Source organism: Lipotes vexillifer, unplaced genomic scaffold (assembly GCF_000442215.2).
Source record: "Lipotes vexillifer unplaced genomic scaffold, Lipotes_vexillifer_v1.1 scaffold1139, whole genome shotgun sequence".
NCBI classification, from domain to species: Eukaryota; Metazoa; Chordata; class Mammalia; order Artiodactyla; family Lipotidae; genus Lipotes; species Lipotes vexillifer.
In genome coordinates this window covers 614250-633811 of record NW_006798273.1, presented here as the reverse complement: position 1 = coordinate 633811, position 19562 = coordinate 614250, and the positions used below count along the sequence as shown (strand labels likewise).

General features: G+C 53.8%; 2 protein-coding genes across 3 annotated transcripts in view; one reads left to right on the top strand and one right to left on the bottom strand.

The window, feature by feature from the left end:
- The window catches only part of FER1L5 (fer-1 like family member 5), a 50259-nt gene extending 40278 nt beyond the window's left edge, over window positions 1–9981 (top strand). The window contains 21 exon segments of the mRNA XM_007470228.1: window positions 473–649; window positions 972–1061; window positions 2112–2258; window positions 2339–2501; window positions 2647–2672; window positions 3453–3503; window positions 3640–3744; window positions 4063–4182; window positions 4660–4821; window positions 5062–5153; window positions 5530–5700; window positions 5911–6059; window positions 6280–6419; window positions 7582–7670; window positions 7905–8027; window positions 8171–8312; window positions 8542–8641; window positions 8717–8910; window positions 9099–9208; window positions 9497–9644; window positions 9754–9981. Coding sequence (XP_007470290.1) covers window positions 473–649; window positions 972–1061; window positions 2112–2258; window positions 2339–2501; window positions 2647–2672; window positions 3453–3503; window positions 3640–3744; window positions 4063–4182; window positions 4660–4821; window positions 5062–5153; window positions 5530–5700; window positions 5911–6059; window positions 6280–6419; window positions 7582–7670; window positions 7905–8027; window positions 8171–8312; window positions 8542–8641; window positions 8717–8910; window positions 9099–9208; window positions 9497–9644; window positions 9754–9981 — 2727 coding nt within the window.
- Window positions 9982–11106: 1125 nt separating this feature from the next.
- Window positions 11107–19562, bottom strand: part of LMAN2L (lectin, mannose binding 2 like) — a 24591-nt gene continuing 16135 nt past the window's right edge. The window contains exons 5-9 of one of the 2 annotated variants that reach the window (XM_007470181.1): window positions 18057–18089; window positions 16794–16955; window positions 16431–16545; window positions 12911–13030; window positions 11419–12583 (exon numbers count right to left, since the gene is read on the bottom strand). In XM_007470181.1, the coding sequence (XP_007470243.1) occupies window positions 12441–12583; window positions 12911–13030; window positions 16431–16545; window positions 16794–16955; window positions 18057–18089 (573 nt within the window). In that variant the 3' untranslated portion in view covers window positions 11419–12440. Of the gene's footprint in view, window positions 12584–12910; window positions 13031–16430; window positions 16546–16793; window positions 16956–18056; window positions 18090–19562 lie in introns of both variants that reach the window. The other variant, XM_007470182.1, reaches the window with a different exon arrangement.

Sequence of the window (19562 nt, the reverse complement as noted above, 5' to 3'; positions counted from 1 at the left end):
ATGCCGGATCTTAGTTCCCAGACCAGGGATTGAACCTGTGCCCACTGCAGTGGAAGCACGGAGTCCCAACCACTGGAGCGCCAGGGAATTCCGTGAGGAGCTTTAATTTAATTTTATTTTTTGCGGTACCCGGGCCTCTCACTGTCGTGGCCTCTCCCGTTGCGGAGCACAGGCTCCGGACGCGCAGGCTCAGCGGCCATGGCTCACGGGCCCAGCCGCTCCGTGGCACGTGGGATCCTCCTGGACCGGGGCACGAACCCGTGTCCCCTGCATCGGCAGGAGGACTCTCAACCACTGCGCCACCAGGGAAGCCCAGGAGCTTTTATTTTAGAGGAGAATATTCGGAAAGTGCTCCAGCGGGACCTGATTCACAGAGCACATCGCATTGATCCTAGAGTTGTCAGCATCCCAGGAGGAGCCAGACCCCTGCCAGCCTGGCCTCCATGTTTGGTGAACTTCCCCTTCCCTCCAGGGCAATGAGAGCTTGTGGGGACGGAGCATGTGGTCACCGGTGGTCTGGCTGGATGTCCAAAAACGGATCCTGCCCGCCATGAGGTGGCACCCCCTTGTAAAAGGGTTGGAGGAGGAAGAGGGCGAGATCTTGGCGTCCTGTGAGCTGATCCTCGAGACTGAGGTGCTGGGAGAGAGGGCCCGGCTGGGAGTGTGGTGCCCAGCGCCCTCACCCTGCCCCACTCCCCTGCCACATGTCCCCACAGCCAGCGGCCCCCAACCGCAGCCCCTCAGCAAAGTCCTGGGGCCCGGGAACCAGAACACTGGGCTGGGAGGTGCCGGCCTGCCCAACCTCTCCCTAACTCCCCTGCCAGCTTCTGCCCATAGGGCTCCGGGGCCGCCGCAGTTGAGCCTCTTAGGGTCCTGCTTGCATGCGTGGGGGGGTGGGGGACAGTAGGACCAGCCCAACAGGGCCTCAGGCTCCCTGCTCTCCAACCTCATCCCTTCAGAGTCTCAGACAGCAGCTGCCAATCTTAAGTGTTCCCTGGAAGAATGGGATCTACATCCTCCCCAAGAGCATCCAGCCCACGCTAAGGAAAATGGCTATTGAGGTGATGAAATGTGGAGCAGGGTGGGTGGGAAGGGCGCAAGCCACCCCCGGAGCAGTCGAGCACCACGGTGCGCTCTCTGCTGACCCTCTTGGGCCTTCTGTCTACCTGCTCCAAAGCTTGGACCCCGAGAAGATACCATGTGAGAGATGGAGGGAGACAGGAGAGAAATGAAGTTCTGATAGAACATTTAAAAGTATTTTAATGCAAACCTGTGCAGTGGGTCGTAGACAAAGGGCTCTAGCATTCATTACCTACCGGATGTAAGCCTCACGAGGCCCCTGTGCAAAAAGTAGGGACGGCCTTCCAGAGACGGAAATTCAGGCTCTGAGAAACAACACATCCACGCACAGTGACACAGGGGCTCAGTGGCAGCGCCATAGTTTAGGCCCGGCCCTGCCTGACTCCAAATGCCAGGATGTTTCGCACCTCTTCTGAAAGTAGCATGGAGGCCCCCAGGTCAGAACCTACGTGCCCTGCCACAAACCTGGCAAGGAGCGGAAGATGGTCAGGTCCTCCCGGCACTGAAGCCAAGATCAGACCACCTGGCTGGTTTCCACTCTGGCCCTGAGGTGGCCCAATGAGTTGGGTGTGGACAGCTCCTGGGGTACCCAGTGTTTGTCCGTTGAGAGTGAGATCCCAGGGTGCTGGCTCGCTGACCGGCCGTGGAGTTCTGTGGGATCCAGGTCAGCCACGAGCTGGACGGCACCGAGGTGCCCAAGAACCCCGGGGCACTCCAGCTGCTGCGGGCCTGGGAGGCAGCCGGCAGTGGGAAGTAACCCCTGAGAGAGATGATTAGAGGCCAGATGGGCAGCAGGGGAGGAAGGGCAATACCTAATGGGCACCTCCCTCGTGGAGGAGCGACGACAGCGTCCAGGCCTGGAGGACTCATCCCTCACAGGACAGGAGGCCTGGGTGAGCCTTCAGACTCTGCCTTCACCCAGCCTCGTGCCCTGGCCCTGCAGGCCCCCCGGGGCCCCACTGCTCCCAGGCCAGGACCCCATCAGAGGGGCCGCCTGCCCCTTTCCCCACCCTCCCTCTCTGTTCTGGCAGATGCTGATCTGGGGCCTTCGGAACATGAAGCAGGTGCGTTCGCCCCGGCTCCTGGTGGAATGCTGGGAAGAGTCCGTGCAGACAGAGCCCATCAGGGACTTCCAGACCAATCCCAACTTCACCCAGTCAACCCTCTTCCTCACGCTGGTGAGAAGGCCTTGGGCCAGGGCTGGGGCAGCCCCGGCTTGTGGGAAGCCTCACGCTCTGGCCTCTCCTTGGGGCTGCAGTACATGCCTACGGATGAGGCCTTCGCGCTGCCCCTGGTGCTGAAGGTGGTGGACAACCAGGACTTCGGCCAGGAGACCGTGGTGGGTCAGGCCAACGTTGACTCCCTACAGCCCTACTTCTGTGACCCCTGGGCTGAGGACTACATGCCCCCACGGCCTCCAAGTACGGCCCTTTCTCTTTGCCCCTCCCCAGACCTCACCAACAAGCTGGCACTGGGAGTGGCCAAGGCCCTGGCTGTCCTGCCGGGTTGGTGCCCACCCCCCTTCTCCGTTCCCCTGAGACTCATGACTGCGCTTTCTCCACACAGTGCTGTCTGGGAAGAAGTACCAGGAGGTGAGTAAACGGCTGGAGGCCCCGTGCCATTTACAGGAAACAGCCCTTGTGCCTGAGGAGGGGACAGATCCCGATATCCGCGCCCCCAGCGTGAGGCCTACTTGTTCACGAGAACGCGAAAGCAGTGATCTCAACCTGGACTGCACATTAGAAATGCCCGAGAGTTTTAAAAATCCGGAGGGACTTCCCTGGCCGTGCAGTAGTTAGGACTCCGCGCTTCCACTGCAGGGGGGATGGGTTCGACCCCTGGCCGGGGAGCTAAGACCCCATGTGCTGCACAGCCCGCCCCTCGCCCCACACACACACACACACAAATGGCTTCTGACCAGTTGCTGGGGGTAGGAACCAGAAGCAGCAATTATTTTATTCAAACCACCTACACCCCACCCCCACCCCAGGTGATTCCAGCGTTTCCAAAGTTCAGAACTGCTGCTCTAGAGCAGCACCTGTCAACCTCGAATGCACAGGAATCCTTTAGCACCTGGAGCAAAAGCAGATTCAGCTTCAGGAGGCCTAGGGTGGGGCCTGAGGCTCTGAACTTCTGAGCCCTTCCAGAGTTAAGTGTGGAGCTGTGGGCAATGAGAACCAAGAACTAACCTGACCCTCCTTCTCGGCCCCAGTCCTATGTCTGAGGATCCCTGAATTAAAAAGCCTCTGTGAAGGGCAAGGGAGCCAGAGCAAGGAAGCCGTGGCCTCGAACCCCTTCTGAGCTCGGAAGTCGGAGGCGGTGGGTGGACCGGGCGGCCAGGCCTTGCCTAGCTCACCGCAATCATTTTTCAGCTCCTAGGTTACCTTTACGAAAAGTTCTGGTTCAAGTCCAGCAACGCTGAGGTGATGTAGGCTCAGCCCCGGGGAATAAGGAACAAGTCCAGGCAGCTCAGGGAGGTGGGGCAGCATGACTCCGGGCAGAGGAAGGCCACTGTGCCTTCTCCCCGAGGGCCAAAATGCCCCTCCTCCTCACTGCCAGGATGAACACAACCAGGAAGTGGACTGGTGGAGCAAGCTGCTCTGGGCCACAGGAGATGCTCCCCTGTCCCTAAAGTACAAGTACAAAGAGTATCACACCCTGAAGGTTTGCAGGCCCCTACGAGGGGAGACTGATGAAGGATGGAGAAAATCTGCGGGGAGAGGCCAACAAACCCAGCCCCGAGTCCTTGGGGAACCACCAAGTCGGGGGGTGGCTTCCTTTTCACAAGACTCCTGGCCATGCCGCCACAGGCCACACCCTTTCAGGAACCAGGGCTGCCCACCAGCAGCAGCTCTGCTGACCCCGGGGCAGATGCTCTGGGGCGAGACCTGGGTGGCCCCTCAACCCCCTGATCCTAGGAATGGTCCCCTCAAGCCCTGGCCAGCTCCCCCCGCCAGCCGGGTCCCACACGCCCTCCCACAGGTATACGACTGTGAGCTGGAGGCCGTGCCAGCCTTCCAAGGCCTGCAGGACTTCTGCCAGACCTTCAAACTCTACCAAGAATGGCCCAAGCTGGACAGCCCTGTGGTAGGGGAGTTCAAGGTGCGTGTCCCAGCCCTGCCTAGCTGCACCTGTCACCTCGTGCCCCTTCTGTCCAGGGGAGACGCTGATAGGAGCGCTGGCTCTATATGCTCGGCATGAGGATGGGGCACGGAGGGCTTGACAGTCTTGGGAGTGGGGGGCAGAGACTGACCTCTGCAGGGACTCAGGGTGGCCTCCCCCAACGCAGGAAGGGCGAGGGCTTCTCAGTCCCAGCTCGGGCTTGTGCTGCTCTCGGAGGCCCTAGAGCCTTCGAAAACAAGTGCGGACCCCAAGGGATGGGTGGGGGTGGAACGAGACCTCCCTTCAGCGGAAAACACCACCGTGGTTCCCGTAGAGCATCTCTGCGGCACGTGCCCCTACCCGTCCTCACGGGTTTCGTCCCTGCCACCCTCAACACAGATCAGGGGCACCTCCTGGAGGGCTCTACAGAGCCAGGCCGGAAGCCAATACCTTCCCCTCCCCAACACACACACACAGGGCCAATTCCGTGTCTACCCCTTTCCTGAGAATCCAGACACCCCCAAGCCCCCTCGCCAGTTCCTGCCTTGGCCTAAGAAAGAGGACTTCCCTCAGCAGTGCTTGGTGCGGGTGTACGTGGTGCGAGCAGTCAACCTGCAGCCCCAAGACACCAATGGCCTGGTAACGAGCAGCCCTGAACCACAGCGCTCATCTTCCCCAGCCCCCCAGCCCGGGCACCCCCCTCACCTCACCCTACACCCCAGCATCCCGGAGCTCCCTCAGGCTGACACCCAGACTGCCAACTTCCCACAGGCCCCATCTGGTACAAGGGGCTCCTTCCTGCCCCACTCCCGCCCTCCCTGACCAACCTGGGCTGACTCTCCATTTCCCGACCTTCTCTCACGTCTATCTGAACCCCAGTGTGACCCTTATGTGATCCTGAAACTGGGGGAGACAAAGCTTGGCAACCGGGACAAGTACCAGCCCAACACTCTGGACCCCATCTTTGGCATGTGAGATGCCCCAACGCACCCAACCCCACATCCCCGCTCTGTGTGCCAGGGGCAGTTCCAGGAGGCAGAGAACTCTCACGTTCCTTTCTAGCCTCCACGTTCCTAGCACAGTGTCCAACAGCTCTCCCCTCCCTCCTCAAACACTTTGCCTGGGAAGGGAGCTCAGAGTCCCACACCCCAGGCCTGTCAAAAGTTACTCCCAGCCACGACTGAGGGATGGCTATTGGCGGACAAGAGCCAACCCAGGCTCTGCTCTCCAAATTCACCAGGGCCAAACAGGGGGTAGAGCACGGGCACGTGTGCTTGGGATGCTGGAGAGGGAGCTGTGTAGATAACACGGTCCTCCGCCTCTGTGTCTCCAACACCCTCACCCAAGGATGTTTGAAATGAGCTGCACCATCCCCCTGGAGAAGGACCTAGAGATCCAGCTGTATGACTTTGACCTATTTTCACCCGATGATAAGATTGGAACCACAGTCATCGACCTTGAAAACCGACTCCTGTCTGGCTTTGGAGCTCGTTGTGGGCTCTCCAAATCCTACTGCCAGTAAGCGTGGACCTGAACCAGGGCAAGGGAGCACGGGGTGGGGCGTGGTGGTGGAAGAGTAAGCCCTCGGCTCCCCTCGAAGACGCCTGCATCCCAGGCTGGGGAACCAGGGCCGGTACCTGTCTGCACCCCTGCTCCCAGCACTGGTCAGCCTGCAGCTCGAAGCAGAGGCTTCTCCAGGACTCAGATGTCCCCACCTTTTCCCCACAGGTCAGGGCCCTTTAGGTGGCGGGATCAGATGCCCCCAAGCCTGCTCTTGGAACACCACGCCAAGCAAAAAGGACTGCCTCCGCCTCTGTTCAGCCCTGAGGATGACTCTGTGTTTTACAATGGGAAAAAATTCAGACTGCAAAGCTTTGGTGAGAAGCACAGCACACCGCCGGAAAGCACAGAGCTGGGCCTCTGCAACAAGTGGGGCTACAGGACGGAGGAGCTGCCAGAGGGCACCCCGCCTCCCCTTCTCGCCTGTAACGGATAACCAAGTCCACTGCCCAGGCTGAGGGTGGAGAAGGGGCCTACGTGGGAGACGGGAAGGCTAATGACCTCGTGATCCCCTCCTTCCATCCCCCTCCAATCTAGAGCTGAAGCCCCCTACTGCTCGCTTTTTGGGATCTAAGAAAGAACGCCTTGCGCTGTACCTCCTGCATACCCAGGGACTGGTACCTGAGCACGTGGAGACCCGCACACTGTACAGCGACAGCCAGCCGGGCATCGACCAGGTATGAGACTGGAGGGGCTGGATCAAGAGGTGGGGAAGCCCACCCATCCAGGACAAGAGGGGAAGGAGAGGCCGGGCACCCACAGATGTACGTGAAAAGAAGACAAGCACATTCTGCGCGTGTCAATAAGCAAGAAGTCGCAGTGGTGTCTCTTAGAATGGAGTTCAGAGCTGGAAAAGTCACCGACAAGAAACCGAGGCCCCATGTCAGCTGTGGAAGTGTTTCGGGGCCCTCCCCGCTGGTGCCAGCACTGCCTTAGTCTCTCCTGAGGGAGGGTAAGGAGGCAGCACCTGGGGTCAGAGTGCAGGCATCACAGCCCCGGCTTGGCTGTTAAGTGCAGGCTGTGTTTTCTCCACAGCAAGGAACCCCTAACAGGAGGAATAAAAATCCCCACAGGCACCCTAATTATCCCCTACCCTCCAACCACCAGAATGGCTCACCTCATTCTCCAAATCTCTCAAGCTGATAGCACATTCTAGATACAAAGTTCTCTACTGAGCACTTTTTAAAACCATCCTCATTAAACCTGTTTTCTCATTAAATGGGGCCAATTTCAAAAGAATGAAACTAGGTCACAGGGTTTGAAGGAACCTATCTTCCACTGTCGGTAGTTCTACCCTCTTAACTCTTTTGTCTCCCCTTTTCTTACCAGCTTCAACCCTTCTTTCCTAGACCCCTGTGCTTTGTGGATAGCTTGACATCCTTAGGATGTGGTTCCACAACATAAAATGACCTGGAGATCACCTAGTTTACTCTTACTCAGGGCCACTAAGGTGGCTAATAATTGCAGCCCCAATCCCATTCTGGAGCCCCATCCAGAGAGGCTGTCCAGCAGGACCTGTTAAATGGCATCAACCCTCCAGACCCCAGTTACGCTTGACATCCGTGCGCCACAGCCATCAGCCTCGTAGCCATCGTATGCTCCCAGCCTTACTGCACTATTCTCCCAGCCAAAAAAGGAAACAAGTGGAAGCTGACGGGCGGTGTGCTGACTTCCAGTCTGAAGTCCATCCCACCTCCCAGATGCCTCGATACCCCACAACTCGGTGTTGGAGTCACAGCCTCAGCAGACCTAGAAGCTGAGACAGGGCCCCCACCCCAGACCAGGATGCTGAGAACGGGGGCTGGCCAACCCCAGCCAGCTAATCCATCTCCACTCTAGGGAAAGGTGCAAATGTGGGTGGACATCTTCCCCAAGAAGCTTGGGCCTCCTGGCCCCCCATTCAACATTAGGCCCAGAAAGCCTAGAAGGTGAGTGACACCCATCTTCCGAGCAACTGCACCACTCAGTGTGGCCTTCCCAGTGTGCTGAGCACCAGTGGGCTCCAACACTGAGTCACGGTGATTCTTTTCCTCTGTTGGGAATCTGGGGAGCCTCCTTTCCCTGTAGTCCCCTAAACGCAGCATGACTTGGGTGGGCACCGAAGGCAGCCTCCCAGGCCTCTCTTCCCTCACCGAGGTTGCAGCTGGGGAGCTATTCCTCAGCAAAGCCTCAGAGAACAGTGGCTACAGGTATGAGCTGCGCTGCATTATCTGGAAAACTGCCCACGTGGACCTGAAGGAAAAGAGTTTAAGGACCGAGAGGATGAGCGACATCTATGTCAAAGGGTGAGGGAGAGGAGCGGGGCTCCGTCAGAGTGCCCTCAGACTTGCCCAGTTCTGTCTCTCCATTTCCACCCATGCCTAGCGTCTACTGGGCTAGGGGTGGGGACAATCCAAGTGAACCCCAGGTGAGTGGACTTTGGCCCCAGATGGTTATTCGGGATGGAGGAGGCCATGCAGAAGACAGATGTCCACCACCACTCCCTGACGGGGGAAGGCATCTTCAATTGGCGGTTCATCTTCACCTTGGACTACCTGGCAGCAGAGCAAGCGTGCGTCTTGAGTCAGAAGGTAACAGGCCCAGGAGTGGGATGCACTCCTCCCCCTCCCCTCAGAGCCTGCGAGCTGCACCAAGACACTTGGAATGTGACCTTGGGTGGAACCACTCCCCACTCCCCCTCCCCGACTTTCTCCTCCTCCTCAATGGTCGGTCCATCACTGCTGGGTGATGGGCTGCTAAGTGCCCAAAGAAACTCTCAGAGGAGACAGGCCGGAAATACGCTCTCCTGCCATCCTCCAGGACTACATATGGAGCCTGGACCCCACAGTGATGAAGTTCCCAGCCCGGCTCATCATCCAGATCTGGGACAATAACATCATCTCCGCGGATGACTTCCTAGGTGAGATCCTGGCACAGGGCCCGTGACCACAGGACAGGGAGCTCCTTTTTGCTGACGGCATTTCTCTGGGCTCAGGGGTCCTGGAGCTGGATTTGTCTGACATGCCCCTCCCGGCCCGGCATGCCAAGCTATGCTCCATCAGGATGATGGATGCTGACTCCAAGTGGCCTCACTTCCTCCAGTACAAGCACTGCTCCCTCTTTAAGATGAAGACTGTAAGCGGCTGGTGGCCTTGCCAGGTCCTCGATGGCGGCAAATGGCGCTTGTCGGTAGGAGCTGGGGAAGGTGCCTATTGCCTAGGAACAGGGCTGACTACTGTGCCGCGTAACTTGGCTCTGACAGACCCTGGGGGCCTGAGCTAAATCCCTTTCCCTTTCTGGACCCTGGAAAGAGGCCTTTAAAACTATCCTTGCTCCTGCCGTCTGAGCTCAGCTCCCACCACCCATGGTGTTTCTAGGGTAAAGTGAAGATGACCCTGGAGATTTTGACAGAGAAGGAAGCCTTAATCAAGGCAGCAGGAAGAGGCCAGTCGGAACCCAACCAATACCCTACACTCCATCCTCCCCTGTAAGGGTCCTGCAGGGCAAAGGCACCAAGTCTCTTCCTCGTTCACAAAGCTGAGCTGCTGGGCCAAGCAGTCTGTATGGGGTGGTGACCAGGGAAGGAGGCTGACAAGTAAAGAGGGATAATTATGCCCCCCACCTCCCCACTCCGGCTCAACCGGGGAGAACAGCTGGGGAGGGGGGAGGGCAGAAGCAGAAGTTGCTTTTTTAAAATGAAAGACCTTTGCTCTGGATTACTTGACCTGAAGTTTCCCTCTGCCCTCCATTCTCTGCCATCTCTGCTCCTGGACAGACGCACCCATACCTTGCTCATGTGGTTTCAGTCACCCATTGCAAGGTTCATCCATGTTTTCTGGAAACGCTACCGCTTCAAAATCATAGCCATCTCAATCATACTGCTTATAGGGCTTCTGCTGTTCAACTTTATCTATTCAGCTCCGGTGAGTGACAACCGTGGAGACGGGGGAAAAGGCAAAGCTGCTCTCGGGATGACCCAAGAGAGAGCCCTCAGGTTGCTAATTCAGGCTGACTCTTACCTATTCTCTCTAGAACTATTTGGCCATGAGCTGGGTCAAGCCTGAACTTCGGCTGAATGCTCCCATTCAAATATACGCCAATATCATCAATTCACTAAACACGAGCAATGCCAACTCTTCCAACCTCGCCACTCCCCATCAGAACCTGAAATCTACAACAGGCCATAAGCTGAAACTCCTCCAGGGACACATAAATCACCTGTGAGCTATTTTCCCAGAACTTCCAGCCCCACCAGACTGATTCCCCCGTGTCTGCCAGGCTTTTCTCCTGCCCATCCACAGCACTACCCTTGGGCTTCCTACCAGTTCCTTGTTTCCGGGGTCTAGGGATATTCTGACCATTCTGTTCAGACCACTTCCAACAAGAAGGGCAGAGTTGTAATTTTCCACTGAAATAAACAACTTTTGTAACAGAGCCACCCTGTAATTTGCGGGGGGCGGTTCACAACACCATGAAAGGCTGAAAACGCCAGGCTCTCAGACAAGACTCACAAGGATGGGGAACGATGGCACCCTTATGCACCTCCTCGAGTCTCCAGGGACTCTTCCACTCTAAGAGGCCCTAACATCACAGGAAAACAGAAGGCAAGGAAGGGCACCTGTGAGGAAAGGTGGCTCACGCGGGGTAAGCAGCCGGCTGAGGCCGCCGCTCTCACCCCTCACGTGACCAGGTGGCCCCCTCCTCTGGGACACAGCTGGGACTCCTGCGCCCAGAACCTTCCGCCCCACTCACGACGGGAAGCATGTTTCTAGAACAAAAGGGGAGAGCCAGGGCAGAACCTACCACGCTAGTCACATTGTTTCCTTGCACCACACACTGCTCTGAGGCTGGCCCGGGTGGGGGGACTGCATTTCACGTCTTCCCTGCCCTCTTCACAGAGCCTCAAGGACCTCATGAGCTAGAATCACACAAAAGCCACAAGTGTGACGATCTCCACGCTGAGCTGCCCCTCCTGCACCCCTGCCTGGGCCAGCTCACGAGCCCACTGGCGTCCTCCCACTACAGGGGTCTAGCCCATCTCCCCCGGAACTCAAAAACACAGAACGGCCATTTGCTTTCTCAGTTCCACCTGGTCCGAAAGCCAAGCCCGGGGCCCCAGCTGACCCTCTGTCACTCTGGAGCCACTCTGCCATGGGGGGAGGTCAGGAGGGTCCCACTGTCATCCCACCTGCACGAGAGCACTACCGCCTGTGGGAAGGATACAAGAAAGCTGAAGACAACCGAAACCCACAGGCAGACAAGGTAACCCTCCTTTCCTTGAGGGCTGAGCAGAGGGCTTTCCCAACCCAGACGGCAGGGCAAGGGTGAACGGCTTACGGCTCAGCCAAGCCCACCCGTAAAAGGAAGGCCACTCAGAAGTTCATGTTTGGTTTCCATCAGCCATGTTCAGACTTTCCCTCAGGCTACAGAAGCACAGGGCTGGGAGAGCTCAGAGTCCAAGCCCTCCAGGGAGCCTCCAGCCTGTTAGCAATGGAATCACAGGGCAGACAGGTGAGCAGCACGTGACCCCTCAACAGGTAAGGCAGTGGAATCAGGGCTGACCCACAGAGGACACTCAGGCTCGGCTGCTCAAATGACAATGAACTCTTCCAGGCACAGATGACGGGGGTCTACTGCTTCCAGATTTACAACAACCATTCCTTATCCGTTAAGAAAGAGAAGCCAGGTTTCCTCTTTGGGGAGTATCCAAGCTCAGGCCATAAGAACAAAGTTTCCTTACATTTTGAACACTCTAAGTAGGATTCCAAAAATTATGATGAACACAAGACATGCAGCTAAGCAGGCTTCCAGAGAGTCCAGAAACATCTCCACGTGGTCAGATCATGTGACAGGTGCCGCTTTCGGTGTCAAAACGCGGAGCAGTCAGTTTCACAGTTAGTCCCACTGCATCCGTGACGTCTCCCAAGCTTCTCTTGACCTGCACACCAGCTTTCAGCCAAACCTGGCTGAGGGCCTAAAGGGACCTAACTGGGAGGGTCATGAACACACCAACAGAACCAAGATCCACCCGCAAGAACAAAGGCCAGAGCAGTGAGCCCCAGCAGAACGCCCCCTCCCTACGGCCACCTAATGAGGGTCAGTGGAACTCAAGTTTGTTGTGCAGCCCCAGGCCCCAAGAGAGAGGCAGCCAGATGTCTTTTCCAGCTCAGGCTGCATCTGCAGAGGACAATGAATGGAGGGAGAGGAAGGCAAGGCAGGGAAGAAGTTTCCATCCAGATTTCCGAGGGAAGTTCCTCAGGTGGAGAGAGGCTTAGACAAGAAGCAAAAACCCGTGGACAGGTGGCTGGAAGGTACGAGGAGTTACCAGTTTTCTAGTCTTTGCAGATTTAAGAATGAAGTACGAGGGTCCTCTGAGCCCAACAACAAGGCAGCCTGGGCTACGACACCCTTCGGGTGGTCTTGGCATCACGGCGGCCTGTGCTCCCTCCGTCCCTCTTTGCTCCCAAGTGGCAGGACTGCGGGGAAAGGCATGTCACAGTAGCGTCGCCCGGCGGGGTGGGCTTCCTGATCGAGTTAGACGTCCTCATGGGTGACCATGGGAACGCAGCGTCCCTGCACTCAAAGCTCCAGTGACAGAACCGAGTCCTTGACCAGCTGCTGGAGACGACAGAAGACCCGCCTGGCTATGTGCTCAGGCCGGTGCCTGCTCCTCCCATACTCCTGGGTGACAGTCACGGAGGTTGTGATCGCAGGAGGGCTCAGTAGAAGCGCTTTCGGCTCTGATCCTGCCATTTGTTGTAGAGTATGAGCCCAATGACAATGGCAAATACGGAAAACACCAAAGAGAAAAAGACGATGAGAAAGAGGGCCAGGCCACTCAGGGGCGGCAGCGGGGCTGTCACTAAGAAAGCAAGAGGGAAGCAAGTCAGAATGAGGGAGCCCGCCCGGTGGGAAGGACCAACCAAGCTATCAAGTCCCCATTTCTGGGAGCTAGAGCTCAGACTCTCCCTTTCCGGATGCCGCAAGTTAAAACCTAAACAGCCCACAGTCTGCTCATCTGTAACACGGAGACAAGTGAGAAAGCAGGGGCAAGTGCTCCAAGTGCTTCGGAGAAGAACCCCGAAAAGAGGCAGCCCCGCCCAGCTGTACTGCATGTCACTCCAGACCCCCACAGCCCTCAACCTCCTCACTGGCCATGGGGCCTTTCCCCAGGATCCCCCGTGCTCACTCTCGGGCAGTTTCATGTTGTCCACCGAGGGCAGGAACACATCTCGATGCAGCTTCTCCTCTTCTGGGGTTCTCTCCACCGTCAGCTCAAACAACTTCAGAGAAATGACGTCATGGTTGTCTAAAGAAAAAGAGAACAAGGATTACTCAAGCCACCCTGAAAAGAGTGTCTTGGTTCAAGCTTCTAATCCACAGCTAACGAACAGTGACCTGAAAAAAAATAACTGAAACTTCTGTTTCTCATCTAAAAATAAGGAGAGGGGGCTTCCCTGGTGGCGCAGTGGTAGAGAGTCCGCCTGCCGATGCAGCGGACGCGGGTTCGTGCCCTGGTCCGGGAAGATCCCACATGTTGCGGAGCGGCTGCGCCCGTGAGCCATGGCCGCTGAGCCTGCGCGTCCGGAGCCTGTGCTCCGCGACGGGAGAGGCCACAACAGTGAGAGGCCCGCGTACCGCAAAAAAAAAAAAATAAATAAATAAAAATAAAAATAAGGAGAAAGAACAGGGAACATTCTACATTATCCTGTATTTATAGTTTTTATCAACAAGCATGCATTACCTATGTAATTTTAAAATTTAGAGAGGGACTTCCCTGGTGGTCCAGTGGTAAAGAATCCGCCTTCCAATGCAGGGGATGCGAGTTCGATCCCTGGTCGGGGAACTACAATCCCACATACCTCGGGGCAACTAAGCCCACGGTGCCTCAAGTAGAGAGCCGGCGTGCTGCAAACTACAGAGCCCACGCGCTCTGGAGCTGCGGTGCCACAACTGCAGAGCTCACACGCCCTGGAGCCTGCACACAACTAGAGAGAAAACCCACGCGCCACAACTAGAGAGAGAGAAGCCCACGTGCCACAACGAAAGATCCCGCATGCTGCAATGAAGATCCCGCGAGCCACAACTAAGACCCGACGCAGCCATAAATAAATAAATAAATAAATAAAATATATTAAAAAAGGAAAGTCAGTGTTATAAAAATAAATAAATAAAAATAAAATAAAATTTAGAGACGATACAAGAACTAACCCCCAATCACACGTAAAACCTTCCAGTGAAAGGAGACACAGTAGCCCCACAGCTTCCCTTTAATATGGACAACACACACAAGCAAGACAGGAGAGGGCCTCAGAGCAGCTGTTTAACGGGCCATGAGCAGGGCACAGCTATTGGCCTGGAACACACTTCCCTTCTGGACTGTGCCTAATTCTCTGCAGTAACTGTGACCCTGAATCTCACTATTAATTACCAGAGAAGGATGAATAAGTTAGAGACTCAATTTTTTTCTCTCCTTTTTTAAAGTAACATTATAAATTCAGACAGTCAAACATACTTGACGCGTCTCAATACACTGAAGTCGTATCTCTCACTGAAGCTCAACCCAACCCAACTTTATCCAGGGGGAGCCTACTGAAGTTGGCTCCCAAGTCCTTTCACACGAACCCAGAAGTTTTTGATATCTTCCTTGCTTTTCTAGGAAGTCTTCAGCCTGTATTTCCTACCTTAGACCCGGCATTAGCCATTTCCCCAAGAAGCTCTTGTTCCCATTAGTATTGGTATTCGTATTAAGAGACCACAAATATGGGTGCTAGGGGTGCTCATTGCTACTAGGTTGGTTTTTGCAGACTGGATTTCTTGCCATCTCTATTATTAGGATGGCATTTATAGCTGCTTGGACTCTTAGAATCTTTAGCAGACCCCCAGGTAAAAAAACTGGATTTACCTTCAATTAGAAAAAATGTTTTCTCTGCCAGGACTGAGATTAAACCATGGGACAGGATAAAGAACCACAGTGATGCTCCTCACAATGTAGGGGCATCAAAGGCTAGGACAGCTGTGATGTGTCCGTCCTCAGCAGTTTCCAATAATCCATAGCAAGACCAGTTAAGATGTTAACAAGAAAGACCTTAATAGAAAGACGCAATTTGTATTTAGGGGTATCCTACAGGCGGAGAACATGGATGTACTAACCTAAGCATTACTGCCAAGAACTTAGAACAAAGGACTCCTTAGGATAAACAAAAATTATTCTTTGGCCATTTCCAACAGTTGGGAACAACTTCCCACTGACAAGTACAACAGGAGGTTAACTGAGCAGGTCCCAGAAGCCTGCGAGCTCAAAGGAAACTTGTGGACAGGGATACCTCTTTCAACTTGAGTCATATAACAAGATTCCATAGCAAAGATCTCCAGCCTGTGCCTCCCCTTACCTGTGCCAAGGTAAGATGTCCCACAGCTCTGGCCTACCTGCACAGTATTTAGAACTGGCTGCCAAAATTAATCTCTTATAAGTGACAGGAAGCAGATCAATGATTGCCTGGAGGCAGGGTAAGGGAGGAAGGCTGCAAAGGGGCACAAGAGAACTTTTCCCTGATGGAAACATTCTGTATCTTGACTGGGATGGTGGTTATATATATGTAAATATTTGTCAAAACTCTTCACACTATATACTTCTGTTATGTGGAAAGCATATCTCAATAAGGTTGATTTTTAAAAAAAATTAGTTGCCAGGATTTACAAAATCAGATTTCATTAAAAAAATCCAGATCTCCAGCTTCTCTTGAAAAACTAGAAGACACGGCCTCATTGAGCCCACATTTTCTACTGGCAACAATGGCTGAAACTGAGTGGATACTGCCCGTTTCCGATGGGTATTTGCCTTTCTTTCTTGCCAGAAGAAAGTTCTACTTCATCCTAGCTTCACTCATAACACATTATATCAAAAGTTTAATTCTTTACCTCTTCTGAAAAGACGCTATGATTGATGCTAAAGCCAAGGGAGAGAATAAGCACATAAAAGAAGCTTCTAATCGGAAACAAGTAGGAAGAAAATCCAGAGGAGAGAGAACAGTAGAAAAGCCCAGTACTGCTAGCGCCACATAAGTCAAGGAAGGCAGGGGTTTCAGAGTAACTGGTCAAACAAGCTGAAGAGAGGACAAACAGCAAGCACACAGAACAGCAAAGAAACAGAAGGAGCTTTTACAAAAATACTTGTGCTAATAGCATGGCAGAGACACAGGCCTGAGTGCAGCATTTACCATGGTGGTAAATTTACAGAGGTGGATGTCTTAGAAATGCAAGCATCTGCACACACAACACATTCAAAAGTCTGAGCACAAAGGAGAGTCTGGGGGTCGGAAGAGGGAGGGCAGAGTCAAGGAAAAGCTTTGTTAAGAGAAAGGGAACTAAGCACATTAGGTGAAAGGACAGGAACCTGACTATGAAAAGAGGCACAAGAAATAGGAAAGCACAGAACTCAAAACACAGGCTGGAAGAGCTGGCTTGATGTAGAGGCAAACACTGCTTTCCAGTAGCACCAAACATCTCCCGAAGACTACTGTGCTAGATAACCCCTGGCCTGGGCTTTTAAGGGATCTGGACACGAGAATGCAGGAAGATAAGCACTCACAGGGCACTTGTTTGCCAGAGTTCTGCCTGGCTGGCTCTCCCCTCTGAGAAGCCTCACCCAGGCTGCCTATCGAGATGTGACCGCAGCTAGGGCAAGTAAGGAGCGCACGTGGCAGTACCTGAGAGATCCCCGGTGATGGAGGAGGTGCCGAAGTAGTAGCCCCGGGGCAGACGGACACCGGGCACCTCTATGCAGTCCCTCCACTCATGCTTGCCATCGATGTCCATCATTATCTAGAATAAAAAGAAGAGATAGGGCTTCCCTGGTGGCGCAGTGGCTGAGAGTCCGCCTGCCGATGCAGGGGACAAGGGTTCGTGCCCCGGTCCGGGAAGATCCCACATGCCACAGAGCGGCTAGGCTCACAACAGTGAGAGGCCGGCGTACCGCAAAAAAAAAATAAAAAAGAGATAAATCAGGGCCAGGCCACGGAAGCGGGAGCGAGACAGCCCATATCGCCAACAGGTCCAGAACAGGGACTCACCGTCAAATGCCTCTTGACATAGCGAATCACAAGGAAGGTGTCATAATGGAGATTGCGGACAATGGCCGTACAGCCCCCCAGCTCTGTAGGCCGCCCGTCCCGCTCGTGATCATAGCTGAGGGAGCCATTGTTCACCATGGCTGAGATGTAGGGGAAAACCCGCTGGGAAAGCAGGGAAGGAAAAGCAGAGAACAGTGAGGAAGTACTCTTAGGAACACCTGTGCAAACAGCATCAGGAATTCTGCACATAAAGCTGAGCTCCTCACAGCAGACCAGACAACCACTCCATCTCATCACTAGCAGCACCCAAGAACACACACTGAGATGGTCACTCGAGGGACATGGCCCAGAAGTGACTGACCTCTCTACCTGCCTTCAGGAATCCTCCTTGCACCCATTTGGGGTGGGTCTGGAATGGCCCCTCTGACACTCTGGAGTCTGACTGGAATCCTCCCAAAGATCGCCATTTGGCACTTATAGTCTACACAAGACTGTTGTTTTTCTGTGTGTGTGTGTGTGTGTGTGTGTGTGTGTGTGTGTGTGTGTGTGTGTAATGGCCATGTAAACTTCTTGAAGAGAAAAATCATTTATTATGCCTCTCTGCATGTGTCCACCTTAGCTCCATCCCTTCCCCCCCAGGGCAAGTATTTTGCACACAGAGGTATTCTGAAAATACCTGTTCAATCAGGGAAATCTTTCCATTCAGGATAGCACCTTTCAAATTCTAAAATTCTATAAGCATATGATGCTAAATGGGTCAGGACTCAGAAAGGGCAGTGCCAGAACCAGGCTGCAAGGTGGTGTTCTCCAGCCACAGATGACTATTCTTAGTCAAAAGACCATCCAGCCCACTTAAGCTTCACCACACATAACTTCTCCCACTAACACTCAGGGCAAGGTTCTCCCACTGAAAGTTTCCTCATATGCCACCCATTTTCCCACCTACTTCAGAGGCCCTCTCTCTCCAATAGACTCGTGGAGCAAATTCTTCCCTAGAAATGATGAGCTAACCATTCCAGAACAAGCCCAGTGCTAAGGCAGTGCAGAGAGGCAGGGGGATGAAAGGACAGGAAACATGAGACATGCCACTTCTTTGGTGAGTCCCTCATTGTCCTAAACAATCAACATGCAAGGTGAAGATACAGTCAAAATCGGAGACTGGTGACTCCTGAGACAATAGCCACACGGATTCTAAACAGTAGCAAATGTTGGATGGACACATAGGGAGTACGGGATGGCCATGGTGGGTCAAGAACTGAGTACCTGGACTCCGGGAGAATATCGTCTCTTCTGGGCCTGAGAGGGTCCAGCAGGTTATTATAAAAACAAGAGAGGGCACAGAAGACAGGAGACCAAGTCAGAAAGAAACAGCCATGGAAGAGCTATGACCCAGCTGTGGTGGATGAGCAAACCAATCTAAATCCCCAAACAGAATTTTAGGGTCCATGGAAGGCATTTCGCAAGTCCTCATACCCCTCAAAATTACAGGCAAAACTATATGCACAGGTGTTTGTACATTTTCTAAGGAGAGGGTCTGCTGCTATCATCAGATTCTCAAAGGGGTCCACTAGGAAGACCCCTCTAACCCACATGGGGTCCTGAAACTCTCCGAAACTTTATAAAACACACAGCATCACAATCTCCAAGCAGGCCTCACTTATGTCTCTGACAGTCCAAAAGTCAGGCCATGAGTTGGTCTGTACCCAGACTACAGTATTTCTTTAGCAAGGGGAGAGACAGGAGTGATAAATAGGGCTAAATTCTTCCAAATTCAAGATGTCCTTTACTGCCCAGGATCTCAGGATATAGCTCTTTCCCAGAAGACAAAAATCCCATCACTTGAGAGGCTATCAAATTAACTCTAATCCAAAGGGATCATTTACCCTGTAATTGAGACTTATGGACATATATTTCCAAACAGTTATTCTAACTGACAACATGTGGGCAAGAAAAAGCTCTGTGGGAACGTTGCAGCAGGACAGACTTAGAAAAATCACAAGGTTCAAGCATGTTTAGCTTTGCTCCAGAAAACTGCTACAGTTCTAAGCTACTAGCAATAACAGATACCCTGTACAAGCTCAGCTCGGCCCTGCCCTACAGGAAGTGTGGGCAAAGGTGTAGAACCCAAAGCGTTCCTGCCCTCTAATCCTTAGTGAGCACCTGTTATGAGCCAGGCACAGTCCCAGATGCTGGGAGCTCAATGGCAAACAAGATAGGCAGACATCTGCTCTCATGGAGCTGACATTAGAGTGGAGGGGACAAACAATAAGTAAGGAAATAAAATCACTTGAGACTGATAAATGCTATGATGAAAATAAAATAGGTAACACAATAGAGACTGATGAGGAAACATCTCTCTGAGGAGACAACATCTGAGCTGAGACCCAAGTAGTTAGAGGGAATCCACCAAAAAATCTGAGGGCACAGTAAGCATGAGGTTAGCATATTCAAGGACCAGAAGATGACAGGGGTGTCTTCAACCCAGCTAGTGCAGAAGGGGCTGGTGTGAGGTGAGGAGGGAGCCAGCTCACACCAGCCCCTTACAGGCCACAGCAAGGGTCTGGGGTGAGCCTCAGAGCAGCGGCTCTTCTCTTGTGCCACTGGTGGCACAGGTGCAGGATTACAGAAAGGTGTGACATGAATCAGTGGATGATTAAACTACTGGAAAGCTACTCTTCTACAACTATCACTCAGGACAAGGGAATCATGAGTATGTTATCAGCGGTTTACAGAGATGGGCTTCTGACAAGAAAGCCCGTAACTTCAGTG